The sequence below is a fragment of the Oncorhynchus tshawytscha genome, linkage group LG20 (genome assembly GCF_018296145.1).
Source record: "Oncorhynchus tshawytscha isolate Ot180627B linkage group LG20, Otsh_v2.0, whole genome shotgun sequence".
NCBI lineage: Eukaryota > Metazoa > Chordata > Actinopteri > Salmoniformes > Salmonidae > Oncorhynchus > Oncorhynchus tshawytscha.
The window spans coordinates 30,690,278-30,704,679 of NC_056448.1; the positions used below are offsets into that span (position 1 = coordinate 30,690,278).

The 14,402-nt window shown below is 43.3% G+C and overlaps 1 protein-coding gene across 1 annotated transcript; it reads right to left on the minus strand.

The window, feature by feature from the left end:
* Positions 1–11,429, minus strand: LOC112222429 (G protein-coupled receptor kinase 5). Its single transcript, XM_024385238.2, has 16 exons — positions 11,067–11,429; positions 8,465–8,554; positions 8,273–8,385; positions 7,716–7,793; positions 7,496–7,593; positions 7,287–7,379; positions 7,118–7,181; positions 6,529–6,669; positions 5,963–6,153; positions 5,695–5,732; positions 2,313–2,402; positions 1,819–2,027; positions 1,525–1,662; positions 791–928; positions 487–624; positions 1–330 (listed from the first exon to the last, which is right to left on the minus strand). Exons 1-16 carry the CDS (start codon positions 11,116–11,118, stop codon positions 247–249), a joined length of 1,755 nt encoding a protein of 584 aa, XP_024241006.1. The 5' UTR covers positions 11,119–11,429; the 3' UTR covers positions 1–246.
* Between the last annotated feature and the right edge of the window lie 2,973 nt (positions 11,430–14,402).

The following is a 14,402-nucleotide window of genomic DNA, read 5'->3' on the forward strand; positions in this document are numbered from 1 at the left end:
TTTGTTTTCAAGGTTTTTATACTAAGGTTACATAAACACACGGGTACAAAATCAGAACAATCTTAGCTGAGGTTCTCTCTGATCTGACTCATGCAGAAATAAGATGACCACCTCCTGGATGATAGTACGTACGGGGGTGGTCTCTTTGGCCTGAGCTGGTGAACGATAGATGGAATGGCCCAGGCACTCTAACGTCTGTTACAGCTTTGGCTTTAGTCCATTGGCTGTAGTGCTGTGCCTCCACCACTAGATTGTAGTGCTGAGCAGGCTAGCTGAGTCCATGGTGCTGCTGTCTGACTTGTGTCTTCTGCTGCCTGACTCCTCCGAATGCTGCAAGCACAACAACATAGACAATCAGTATCTATTAATTTTACTCTACACCAGGTAAACTGAGTGAGAGAATGTTCTCATTTACAACGACAGTTGCAGTGAAGAGAGGGGTTGAGTGAGCCATTAGGAAGCCCAACCAACAGGTGTGTGTCCTACATGTCTGCGGAATAAGCGGTCCAGCAGGCTGCGTTTGGGGCTCACTGGGGCAGGGGTCTGGGTCCAGTCCAGGTCAGGGGGTCTGGAACCCTGAGGCCCGAACACATTCAGCTCCTTGAAACAACCCATCTCTATCATCTATGAGAGGATAGGAGAGTAAGTAGTTAGTAATCTCAATTAGCCTATGACCAAAACATACCTAACCTCAAATTGCTACCAATATGATTACATTTAATTGAAATAAGTATAATGTAATTGAATTTAACAAAACAATCAAATGTAATAATCTGCATGTTGTGTTGACCTCTGTCTGCCAGGGTATGGCCACTGAGCCTGTGTTAAACTTGATGTAGAAGTCGTTGTCTGCCCTTCCCAAAATGACTCCTTTTACTGTGGAGAACTCATCAATGTCCTGAACATCCTGGCAGTACACTGCTCTGGGCTGGAGAGAGTGAAGGGGGGTGGAAAGATGGAGAGGACAGAGGGAGGGAGAAGTATTCTTACTTACTACAACATTTAGCATCCCATATTATATCATTTTAATTGCAGTTTTACAGATTATTTAGTCTGTCTACCACATATAACCACTATAGCGGTTAAAGTTAGCAAGCGGTGCCGATGCACCAAATCTGGAACCAACAGGACCCTGAATATCTTCTACCCCCAAGACATTAGACTGCTAAGTAGTTCAACAAATAGCTAACTGGACTATCCATATTTGCACTAACTCTTTTGACTCATCACATGATGACACATCAACACTGTGGCTACTGCTTATTATCTATCCTGCTGCCTAGTCACTTTACCCCTACCTATATGTACATTTCTACCTCGTACCCCTGTACATCAACTCGGTACTGGTACCTCGTGTATATAGCCAAGTTATCGTTACTTATTGTGTATTTATTCCTTGTTATTATTATTATTTTTTCTCTCTGCATTGTTGGGAAGGGCCCGTAAGTAAGCAATTCACTGTTAGTCGACACATGTTTTCAAAGTATGTGAAAAATAACATTTGATTTGAGTTAGGGTATTTACATCCGGTTTGAAGGGTGGCTCAATGACTCCTGCCTCCAGCCTCCTGAAGTTGATGGTTCTGAAGAAGGGATGGGACTTAATCCCATACACCCCACTCCCCTGACACCCCAGCCTATCTCTCGGGTCTTTAGTCAACAGCTGAGAGCGCGAGAGATGGAAAAAGGATAAGAGAGAGTGAAGGAAAGAGAGAAGAGAGAAAGGGGAGACGAGAGAACATCCATGCAGTTACAATGTAGAACAGAATTTGCTCGTTGACAGGTTTCATGTCAAATCAGAGTAAAACTGTAATCTTACCAAGCGACAGAAGTCTTTCGTCTCGTTGCTAAATATCTTTCCGTACTCCTCCTCCTCCTCCTGTATCCTTCTCTCCATCTCCTTTCCTATCACTCGCTCCCCCTTTCTCTTGAATGGGGATCGTCCTGCCGTCATTTCGTACACAAGGCAGCCCAGGCCCCACCAATCAGGGCTCAACCCGTAGTAGTCGTTGCCAATCACCTCTGGAGCTGAGGGGAAGAAGGAGGGGTTTGGAAATGTTGGTTCACTGTTGTTGCTCCCAAATTATATATCCAATGAGGCTCAGTGATAGTACAACATCTGGAGGTAAACTGTGATGTAAAAAAAATGTATCATGATAGCAAACACGTTGCAACATTTTGACCACCATGGGGATATTTGGCATCTAAAAAGTGTGCACGTATTCTCATGATCTTTCATACACCCTGTATCTGTGTATTCTGCTAGATATGAGTAGACCACCTGAAAGTGTACAGTAGGTTAGAGCCACGTACCCATGTAGCCCAGGGTGCCCACCCTGCCTCGTACCAGATTCCCCTCAGATAGTGTCACCGCCAGGCCCAGGTCTGAGATACGGATGTGCCCTGAGAGGAGTGGGAGATCAGTGGACCATTATTCATACAGCAAAGGGTAGCCACACATTTTCAAGAGATTTTCACTTGTGGAAAATGTCACGTAATAGATTTGATGAAAATCCCTGTCATGGAAAACCTCTCACGGAACACAAAGTACATGAGGGGAAGGAGAAGGATGGTTCTGGCATGTGACGTGGCAGTGTGTACTGGTGTGTTTGTGTGTGTCAGTGGAGGCTCCTCAGAGGACGAAGGGGAGGACCATCCTCAGTGAATTTCATAAAAATAGTAAAACATTAAAAAAGGTATCCTTTTTTTAGATAAAACTATACTAAATATATTCACGTCACCAAATAATTAAAACACTGTTTTGCAATGAAGGTCTACAGTAGCCTCAACAACACTCTGCAGTGTAGCTGGACAGCTAGCTTCCGTCCTCTTATGGGTACATTGGTTTAAATACAAAACTTAGGAGGCTCATGGTTCTCACCCCCTTCTATAGACTTACACAGCAATTATGACATCTTCTGGAGGACGTTCTCCAGCCTATCAGAGCTCTTGCAGCATGAACTGACATGTCTACCCAATTAAAGGATCAGAGAATGAATCTAGTAGTGAAAGCATAAGCTACAGCTAGCTAGCACTGCAGTGCATAAAATGTGGTGAGTAGTTGACTCAAAGAGAAAGACAATTAATTTCTTCAAAAATGAAGGAGAAGCAGGAGAGAAGCTTTTGGCTTGACTAGTTTATTGCCACCAGGCCCGCCAGTGTAACTGCTAAACTGCTTATTGAACTGCTTACTGACTGTACACTGTAACATTACTACATGATTGTAGCGGGTTTACTAACACCTTCGTTCTATTAGCTATGTTGACTATGACATTACTTTAGCTAATATGGTGACAATAATGCAGGCTGTGTGTAGCGATTATGATATGGTTTGGCTTGGAAAGGTTTTTTCACCTGGTAACATACAGCTGATGTGTTGTGCATTGAATTCCACAAGCGAAGGGAAAAGGTGAGAGGAGTAGAGTGCATAGATGCGAGAAGGAATACAACGTGGCTGCTATGAAAATGAACTGTTTTTACGTGTGATCAGGGATGTATTCATTGTCTGTATTCGATTCTTAAACAGAAGCAAATGGAACGAAACAGGGATAAACATGACTAAATCTGTCCAATAAAAACTCTTGTTTGCAGCTGTTGGACTAATGATTACACTCTAGATCAGTTAGATGCAGGCAAGAGTGTGCAAGGCAGTATTGAATCTGTCACCGTCTGTCACTTCAAATTTCTCTCGATCTGACCGCACCTACATTGTAAACTTTCATTCATAGGCTAGGTCGTAGCAAACTCATGATGTGTGTGTATAGGGGGGAAAAAAAAATATCTTCCTCATCTTAAATGGCACCGACCGCCACTGGTGTATGTGTGTATCATGTGAGATAGTTACTAGTTACAGTGGTATGCTTGGTATCGTCTACATGTGCTTCCAAGTTACCAAACACGCTGCCAAGCTTGGAACAGGTAACAATAAGATTATCTAAAAATAGACTAGAACTGGTTGTCACACAGTGTATATTCACTTCCAGATAGACCAACCGCCCATGTTTGTGATTGTGAGAAAATCTAATCTTAAATTTCATCACCAGGATATCCTGCTTAGGGAAACTTACAGTGCCCTCAGAAAGTATTCACACCCATTGACATTTTACACATTTTGCCTGAATTTAAAATAGATTCAATTTAGATTTTGTGTCACTGATCTACTGTACACACAGTACCCCATAATGTCAAAAATGAAAAGCTGAAATATCTTCAGTCAATAAGTAATCAAACCTTTTGTTATGGCAAGCCAAAATAAGTTCAGGAGTAAAAATGTGTTTGATAATAATAAGTTGCATGGACTCACTCTGTGCAATAGTAGTGTTTTAACACGATTTTTAAATGTCACTACATAGATACAGGTGTCCTTCCTAACTCAGTTGCCAAAGAGCAAGGAAACCACTCAGGGATTTCACCATGAGGTCAATGGTGACTGTAAAACATTTACAGAGTTTAAAGGCTGTGATAAGAGAACTCTGAGGATGGATCAACAACATTGTAGTTACTCCAAAATACATTTTTAACCTTTATTTAACTAGGCAAGTAGGTTAAGAACAAATTCTTATTTACAATGATGGGCCAATTGTGGGCCACCCTATGGGACTCCCAATCACAGCCAGATGTGATGCAGCCTGGATTCAAACCAGGGAAACATCTATGCATTGAGATGCAGTGCCTTAGACCACTGTACCACTCGGGAGCTAACATAAATGACAGAGTGAAAAGAAGGAAGCCTGTACAGAATGTACAAAATATTCCAAAACATGCATCCTGTTTGCAATAAGACACTAAAGTAATGCTGCAAAAAATGTGGCAAAGAAATTAACTTATTGTCCTGAATACAAAGCGTTATGTTTGGGGCAAATCCAACTCATCACTGAGTACCACTCTTCATATTTTCAAGCATGGTGGTGGCTGCATCATGTTATGGGTTTACTTGTCATCGGAAAGGACATGGGAGTTTTTTTTCTTTTTATAAAAAGAAAGGAATAGTTCAGTCTGATGGGAGACATATACATTGGAGTTGTTTACCAAGACGGCATTAAATGTTCCTGAGTGGCTTAGTTACAATTTTGACATAAATCGTCTTGAAAACCTATGGCAAGATTTGAAAATGGCTGTCTAGCAATGATCAACTTGACAAAGCTTGAATCATTTTTTAAAGAATAATTTGCAAATATTGCACAATCCAAGTGTGCATAGCTCTTTGAGACTTACTCAGAAAGACTCACAGCAGTAATTGCTCCCAAAGGTGATTGTAAAATGTATTGACTCAGGGGGTTGAATACTTATATAATCAAGTGTTTTATTTACCATGAATAGTGGTTAGAGCATTAGGCCAGTAACCAAAAGGTTGCTAGATCAAATCCCTGAGCTGACAAATTAAAAATCTGTTGTTCTGCCCCTGAACAAGGCAGTTAATCCACTGTTCGTTCTCAACTGACTTGCCTAGTTAAATAATAATAACAAAATACCATGAATAAAAATGTCAGAAATCTACATTTTCTTCCACTTTGACATTGTATTTTGTGTGGATTGTTGACAAAAAACTTTGTAACGCAACAAAATGTGGAAAACATCAAGGGGTGTGAATACTTTCTAAAGGTAGATCCTACATGGCTAGAATGTGAAGAATAAGGAAGAATTATTTGTGTCTGAAGCACATGTATTGATTGTGATATCATTCAAGTGTGCCTACCATTGTCATCCAGAAGGATGTTCTCTGGTTTTAGATCCCTGAAACAAAAAACAAAGAACAGAAATCAGTACAATGCCTTTTCAATGTCACATTAATCCATTTTAGCATACTGAGACTTCTCCACCCTTTTCCAGAAGTGTGCAAAATATGCGCAAACACTTTCTCGCAGGGATTTAACAATGATGGACACTCCCTCCAGCCAATGCTTACACCGATCTTACGCTTTTAAAAAGGATGTAGAATCAGGATGGAGCCAGTGTCTACTAACCTGTAGACAATGTTCATCTGGTGGAGGTGGTGGAGACCACAGCAGACCTCAGCAGCATAGAACTGAACCCTGTCCTGCTCCAGGCCTGAAGTACCCATGTTATAGATGTGGAACCGCAGGTCTCCTCCGTTCATTATGGTCAGCACCAGACAGAGAGACTGTTTGGTTTCATACGCATACGCCAGACTGACCTAGAGAGAGAAAGACGGAGCGTTAGAGGACACAGAGAGACAGAGAGAGAATGAAAGAAAGAGACAGAGAGAAAGAAGAATGGAGAGTGAGAAGAGGATGAAGAAAGAGAGAAGAGGAAGGAGAGAAAGAGAAGAGGATAGAGAGAGAGAGAAGAAGATGGAGAGAGGGAGAAGAGGATGGAGAGAGGGAGAAGAGGATGGAGAGAGGGAGAAGAGGATGGAGAGAGAGAGACAGAAAAGAGGATGGAAAGAGGGAGAAGAGGATGGAGAGAGGGAGAAGAGGATGGAGAGAGAGAGAAGTGGAAGAGAGGGAGAGAGAGAGGATGGAGAGAAGAGGATCGAAAGAGAGAGAAGAGGATGGAGAGAGAGTCCTACCACAAATCTGCTGTTAAGTGTCTCTAGTATCTGTTTCTCATTGAGGGCCATGGCCTCTCCTTTCCCCTTCTTCACGTGAGTCTTCTCCAGCTTCTTACATGCATACATCTTCCCAGAGGCACGTGCCTGGAATGCCCACACCTGGGGGAGAGGGGAGGGAGGAAGGAAGGGAGAAAAGGATAGAGAGAGGGGGAGATTGTATGAGACGAATCCTCTCTATCAAATTTGTTGTTACACATGTGCATCTGAAGTTAGAGTTGGGTCAATGTTTTCTGATTTGGGATTTTTCTCAGAAAAATTGTGAAAACATGTTCGTCTGTTCACTCTGAGGAAAAAGGTGCTATCTAGAACCTAAATTGGCTCATCGGCTGTCCCTATAGGATAACCCTTCAAAGAAACCTTTTTGGCTCCAGGTAAAACCTTTTTGGGTTAAATGAGGAACCGTTTCCACAGAGGGTTCTACATGAAACCAAAAAGGTTTCTACCTCGAACAAAAAAGGGTCCTCCTATAGGGAAAGCCGATTATGGGGATAGCCGAAGAACCCTTTTGGAACCCTTTTTTCTAAAAGTGTAGTGAAAGCAGCCTTACCTCCCCGAAGCCTCCCTTGCCAAGCAACCTGTACTGTCTGAAGATGTGTTTGGTAACAGGCTGTCTGGGGGGAGAGAAATACACAGAGTGACTGGTGTCAAGCATTTGTGGTCATCTCTCACTTAGTTTGATTATTCAGTCAAACGCACACATGTCCATATGCACTGACCTCTCTACCATCTTCCACTGCAGGAAACGGTCAAAGTACATGCTCTGCTGGTACTGAAGGAAGGGGGCACCGCTCAGGTACTCATGGAGGTCACTGTAAAAACACAGTAAGCGGAGGTGAATTCCCAGGACACACAGCCCCTCACAGATAGGGGAGGGAAGGGTGAGAGCAAGATGGAGGACATTGGGGTAAAGGTCAGAGAGACTTACTCTGTGCAGTCAATGAAGACTTCTCTACTGTGCTGCTCCTCCAGACTCTCCCTACACCTCTCACCATAGCGCTCTACTACCTGTACACACTCAGATGACTGGCAAGGAAACATGCACATATACAATTAACTTGCAAAAATCTCAAGTGAGAAATCAACCTTTAGTGTGTGTATGTGTGTGTGTATGGGTGTGTGCGAGAGAGAGTGTTTAAAGACGGTACCTGTCTACTGAGGAACCTGTTAATGATTTGCATGCCAAAACTCCTCTTCTCCTCATCTGACTTCACCTCATACTCCCCCTGTAGAAATGCAAACATTTCTGGACTTATAATTCTTGTTTTGTCAACATGAATAATGACATTTTTATGGTCCCTGTCCCTGTCTATTATCTGACGCTGATTGGTATTTTTTGTATTTTATTCGGATTGCTGGATCATTCTTCATGAATGACCCAGGTCACTAACCTTCAGCAAGGCCCAGGCCAATGAGGAAAAGCAGAGAGTTATGAATAACAGTTATTTTTAACCCAGCAGACATAACTTATTTTTTTATTACAGTAACATACCATTTCTAAGAATGTTATCATACTAGAATTATTTCCTGGCTGTGTGCCCAAAAACACACACACCGTTCAGATATATGACATCACTTTGCTGTGACACCGGTCTGTCAGCAGTGCGTACTGTAAAACCTGCTTGCAGAATTATATCTGATCATTTCCCACAATATGGACCATACCACCTCTTCCATAGTGAATAAGGCCTATAGTGGATCATACCATTTGGTCCAATAGGGAGTTGCAGTGCTGCAGCTCAGGTTTGCTCTGACAGAAGAGACGGAATAGTTGTCTGCCGATAGGCTGCTTCACACACAGACTGTAGTAGTCTCGCTCTGAAACACACACATTACACGTATAAAACATGCATGCACAGACATACAAACACAAACACACACACACACACACACTGACCGAGGGTTTTTGCCAGCTCCATACACTGGCTGATGTGAGGGAAGCGCAGCATGTCTTTCCATTTCCAACTCCTGCCTTTTCCCCCTCCACCTAGAGAGAGATGGAACAGGGGAGAGAAGGGTGAAAGAAGGAGGTAAGAAATGGTGACAGATAGCCTAGCGGTGAAGAGCATTAGGCCAGTAACTGAAAAGACGCTGGTTCGAATCCACAAGACAACAAGGTGAAGAGTCTGTTGACGTACACTTGTGCAACGCACTTAACCCTAATTCTTCTGTTAAGAGCATCTGCTAAAATGGGGAAGGAAAAATAGTATGACAAATTTGATATTACAGTTGACCTGTCATTCATTTATTGTTTTTCATACCCAAAAGCATGTGAGCTCATTCAACTCTTTGGTTATGTGTTTTATGTAATATGTTAAAATTGGGCCTCAGAAAGAAAACAAAGAAATAAAAACTATCAGCAGTAAGACCAAACATATCCAACTAGACCGATTCATCCTTGTAGTTGTATAGTTACAACCTTATAACCTAAAGGTCTTTCCTGTTTACCTGTTCACCTCAACATACTGAGAAAAAAAAGACTACAATCAGTCTGTCAACAACAGCCTTTGGTCCTCTGTGTGTGTGTGTGTGTGTGTGTGTGTGTGTGTGTGTGTGTGTGTGTGTGTGTGTGCGTGTGTGCGTGTGTGTGTGTGTGTGTGTGCGTGTGTGCGTGTGTGTGTGTGTGTGTGTGTGTGTGTGTGTGTGTAGTAGTTCCTCGTCAGTCAGGTTCCAGCCCTGGCATCCATCCACTCCAAAGAGAAATCTATAAATAGGTATAGAGCAGGAACAAACCTGTTGGACCACAGAGCACTGCAAACACACACACACACACACACACACACACACACACACACACACACACACACACACACACACACACACACACACACAGTGCAGCACTGTGATAAAATTGCTGATCCTGCCAACAGGTGTCACCTACTGATGATGATATTCACAGATCCTAGGAAGGCATCCAACCTGTTGGTTATGTTTGTGACCTCACTCTTCCCACACACATACAACCCTGAGCCTGTCACCCTGCTACCTTTCACACAGCTATATTGAGCCTGTCACCCTGCTACCTTTCACACAGCTGTATTGAGCCTGTCACCCTGCTACCTTTCACACAGCTGTATTGAGCCTGTCACCCTGCTACCTTCCACACAGCTGTATTGAGCCTGTCACCCTGCTACCTTTCACACAGCTGTATTGAGCCTGTCACCCTGCTACCTTTCACACAGCTGTATTGAGCCTGCCACCAGACATTTGTTCAGCTCACCAAAACACATAGTGTGTGTGTGTTTTCCTGTGACACATACAATATGAGTGTACTTGGGCAACTGCTCCACATCATCCACCCAAAGGATTGATTTCTCCTGTAGCCTGTAGCAAAATGTGTTGCATCTTAATATATGGTGTGTGTGGCTACTACTACATTTAGCAAGGTTTCACCCATGACCCATAAAATACAAACAGGATATCTATTAGTAGAGACATCTGACTTTCTACCTGCTTTCGAGAGAGATTGGGGTTGTTTAACAAGGAGAGAAAGCTAATTTATTACATCCTGCTTCTAAAGAATGTGATGTGATGAATCCCCTACCACGTCATTGAGGTAATCACTGATCTGACATCATTTAGATGGTGAAAGCAGGCTAGATAAGTGAATATTTCAAGTAATGAAGTGTGTGTGCGTGTGTGTATATGGGAAAAAGAAACTTGAGGAAGTAGTACTGTATAAAATCCCTGCTAGTTCATTCTAAGTGTCAATCAGTCCACTTTTGTTTGTGATCAAATCTTTATACATTTTTTTCTTGTTGGGGGGCACATTCACAACACACACATTCATATCATTTAATAGTTTGTTTGCATCACAGAGCCAAAAAGTAACAATACATTCAGTATGTAAAGAAAAAAGAATCCCCCAAAAAGAAGGGAGCCTCCATCCCCAACTCCCCAATCAACCAGTCCTCTTTCATCATACATCCTTTCCTCATTCCTTCACCACATTCATTGTTCCTCAGAAGGGAGCCTCCATCCCCCACTCCACAATCAACCAGTCCTCTTTCATCATACATCCTTTCTTCATTCCTTCACCACATACATTGTTCCTCAGAAGGGAGCAACACATTCATAAGAATGGCAATATGGTTAAGAATTACAAGGGTGCACTGCAATCTCACCCATAAAATGTAGCCTACTGCAACCCACCCTACTCACCTGTGACACCACAGCACTGTAACAGAGGGCAACACAAACTGGAATAATATTGAGCTCTGAACACACCACTACTCAATCAAGGTGCAAACAGGTTGCCTCTAACTTGTCTTTTTATGTTTCTCTAAACTTCTCCAACTAACTATAAGAGACATCAATCATTACTGACTTCCCTGGTTAAAGATACAACTAATAAATAAAGACAGACATGATGACAAGTGACAAACAGAAAATGTGTGTGCTTGCTAAAAAAAAAGTATTGTATGGTGAAATATGAAGTAGTAGGCTAGTATTTACTGCAGCGTTAATTTTTACTGCACCTATATAGGTGTCTTTCTTACCTCCTCTGGCTCTGATGAGTGCGCTGTTCGCCACCATACTATCTATCTCCATTGCTGCAGAGGGATGTGGACCATACAACAACAACAAAAAATCACAACTGGAACAACTTTCGTTTTTCTCTCCTTTTCCTTATTCAAACAATCCGTCTACAAAGACAGGTTTAATCATCCCCAGAAGATGTACAGTCTGGTTCTCTTTCTCAAGCCAAGATAGATTCCATATATAAATTAAAGTGTTAGTAAACAAAATACTGAACATGTAAAAACGATGTAGCCTACTCGTTTAAAAAGTGCGATAAAGTTTGCGTCACTAATCTGCCGAGAGGGAGTGTTGGAAACGGAATGTTATTGGCAACATATTTGTCTACACTAAACTGAAAAACTGAGTAGGCGTAGTGATGCTTATCTAAAATCTTCATATACAGTCATTGTGTAAAATAGAACAGGCACGTCCTCTGCTGGTGATATATAAAACGACAGCACTGTCAGCGTGTCCCTTGAAGTTTTCCGTCAGTTTCGTTGTCACCGGATGACTCAACGCTGTAAACGTCAGCTATCTCAGCGACTGAAATGACTGCAACACTTAAGAGTTAAGGTTAGTTTCAGAGTGGGTGGCAAGTTAGTCCTAAATATTTCCAACCTAAAAACATTGTATTTGGGACAAATCATTCACTAAACCCTAAACCTCAACTAAATATTGTAATGAATAATGTGAAAATGTAACAAGTTGAGGTGACTAAACTACTTAAGTAACCCTGGATTGTCATGGTCAAAACATATTTATACAGTGGCTAAAATGGGGAGAAGTTTTTCCACAATAAAGCTTTGCTCTGGCTTCTTAACAGCACTATCAACAAGGCAGGTTTTTATTTATTTATTGTTATTTATTTTATTAACAACACACAAGGCAGGTCCTACAGGACCTAACTACTGTTCAGTTGTGTGGTCACGTGCCACAAAGAGGGACTTGTGTGAAAATTGTGTGAAAGGCATTGACATGTTGAATGCACCGAGCTGTCTGTTTGAACTACTGGCACACAGCTCAGAAACCCATGCATACCCCACAAGCTCACCCTCGCCCTCCATTTGGTAAATCCGACCACAACTCTATCCTCCTGATTCCTGCTTACAAGCAACAATTAAAGTAGGAAGCACCAGTGACTCAGTCTATAAAAAAGTGGTCAGATGAAGCAGATGCTAAACTACAGGACTGTTTTGCTATCACAGACTGGAACATGTTCTGGGATTCTTCCGATGGCATTGAGGAGTACACCACATCAGTCACTGGCTTTATCAATAAGTGCATCGAGGACATCGTCCCCACAGTGACTGTACATACATATCCCAACCAGAAGCCATGGATTACAGGCAACATTCACACTGAGCTAATGGGTAGAGCTGCTGCTTTCAAGGTGCGAGACTCTAACCTGGAAGCTTACAAGAAATCCTGCTATGCCCTGCAACGAACCATCAAACAGGCAAAGCGTCAATACAGGGCTAAGATTGAATCATACTACACCGGCTCCGACGCTCGTCTTATGTGGCAGGGCTTGCAAACTATTACAGACTACAAAGGGAAGCACAGCCGCGAGCTGCCCAGTGACACGAGCCTACCAGACGAGCTAAATCACTTCTATGCTCGCTTCGAGGCAAGCAACACTGAGGCATGCATGAGAGCATCAGCTGTTCTGGTCGACTGTGTGATCACACTCTCCGTAGCCGATGTGAGTAAGACTTTTAAACAGGTCAACATACACAAGGCTGCGGGGCCAGACGGATTACCAGGACGTGTGCTCTGGGCATGTGCTGACCAACTGGCTGGTGTCTTCACTGACATTTTCAACATGTCCCTGATTGAGTCTGTAATACCAACATGTTTCAAGCAGACCACCATAGTCCCTGTGCCCAAGAACACAAAGGCAACCTGCCTAAATGACTACAGACCTGTAGTGCTCACGTCCATAGCCATGAAGTGCTTTGAAAGTCTGGGCATGGCTCACATCAACACCATTATCCCAGAAACCCTAGACCCACTAAAATGTGCATACCGCCCAAACAGATCCACAGATGATGCAATCTCTATTGCACTCCACACTGCCCTTTCCCACCTGGACAAAAGGAACACTTATGTGAGAATGCTATTCATTGACTACAGCTCAGTGTTCAACACCATAGTACCCTCAAAGCTCATCACCAAGCTAAGGATCCTGGGACTAAACACCTCCCTCTGCAACTGGATCCTGGACTTCCTGACGGGCCACCCCCAGGTGGTGAGGGTAAGTAGCAACACATCTGCCACGCTGATCCTCAACACTGGGGCCCCCCAGGGGTGCGTGCTCAGTCCCCTCCTGTACTCAGGGTTCACCCACGACTGCATGGCCAGGCACGACTCCAACACCATCATTAAGTTTGCAGACGACACAACAGTGGTAGGCCTGATCACCGACAACGACGAGACAGCCTATAGGGAGGAGGTCAGAGACCTGGCTGGGTGGTGCAAGAATAACAACCTATCCCTCAACGTAACCAAGAAATTAGGTAGATGATTGTGAACTCCTGGAAACGGAGGACCACGCACGCCCCCATTCTCATCGACGGAGCTGTAGGGGAGCAGGTTGAGAGCTTCAAGTCCCTTCGTGTCCACATCACCAACAAACTAGAATGGTCCAAACACACCAAGACAGTCGTGAAGAGGGCACAACAAAGCCTATTCCCCTCAGGAAACTAAAACGATTTGGCACAGGTCCTGAGATCCTCAAAAGGTTCTACAGCTGCAACATCGAGAGCATCCTGACTGGTTGCATCACTGCCTGGTACGGCAATTGCTCGGCCTCCGACCGCAAGGCATTACAGAGGGTAGTGTGTACGGCCCAGTACATCACTGGGGGAAAAGCTGTCTGCCATCCAGGACCTCTACATCAGGCGGTGTCAGAGGAAGGCCCTACAAATTGTCAAAGACCCCAGCCACCCCAGTCATAGACTGTTCTCTCTACTACCGCATAGCAAGCGGTACCGGAGTGCCAAGTCTAGGACAAAAAGGCTTCTCAACAGTTTTTACCCCGAAGCCATATGACTCCTGAACAGGTAATCAAATGGTTACCCGGACTACCCCCAACCCCTCTTTTACGCTGCTGCTACTCTCTGTTTATCATATATGCATACTCACTTTAACTTTAACACTTTAACTCACTTTGTGCTCCCGCACAATGGCAAACCGGACTATCTGCATTGTGTCCCGCCACCCACCAACACCTCTCTTACGCTACTGCTACTCTCTGTCCATCATATATGCATAGTCACTTTAACCATATCTACATGTACATACTACCTCAATCA

What these genes read in the sequence shown, in the direction of transcription:
- LOC112222429 (XM_024385238.2), bottom strand. Translation starts at nt 11,118, where the DNA reads ATGGAGATAGATAGTATGGTGGCGAACAGCGCACTCATCAGAGCCAGA. An exon ending in CAGTGGAAGATGGTAGAGAG is followed by an intron (nt 7,182 to 7,286) that starts GTCAGTGCATAT and finishes CTCTCCCCCCAG; the next exon opens with ACAGCCTGTTACCAAACACA. An exon ending in CGAAAGACTTCTGTCGCTTG is followed by an intron (nt 1,663 to 1,818) that starts GTAAGATTACAG and finishes TCGCGCTCTCAG; the next exon opens with CTGTTGACTAAAGACCCGAG.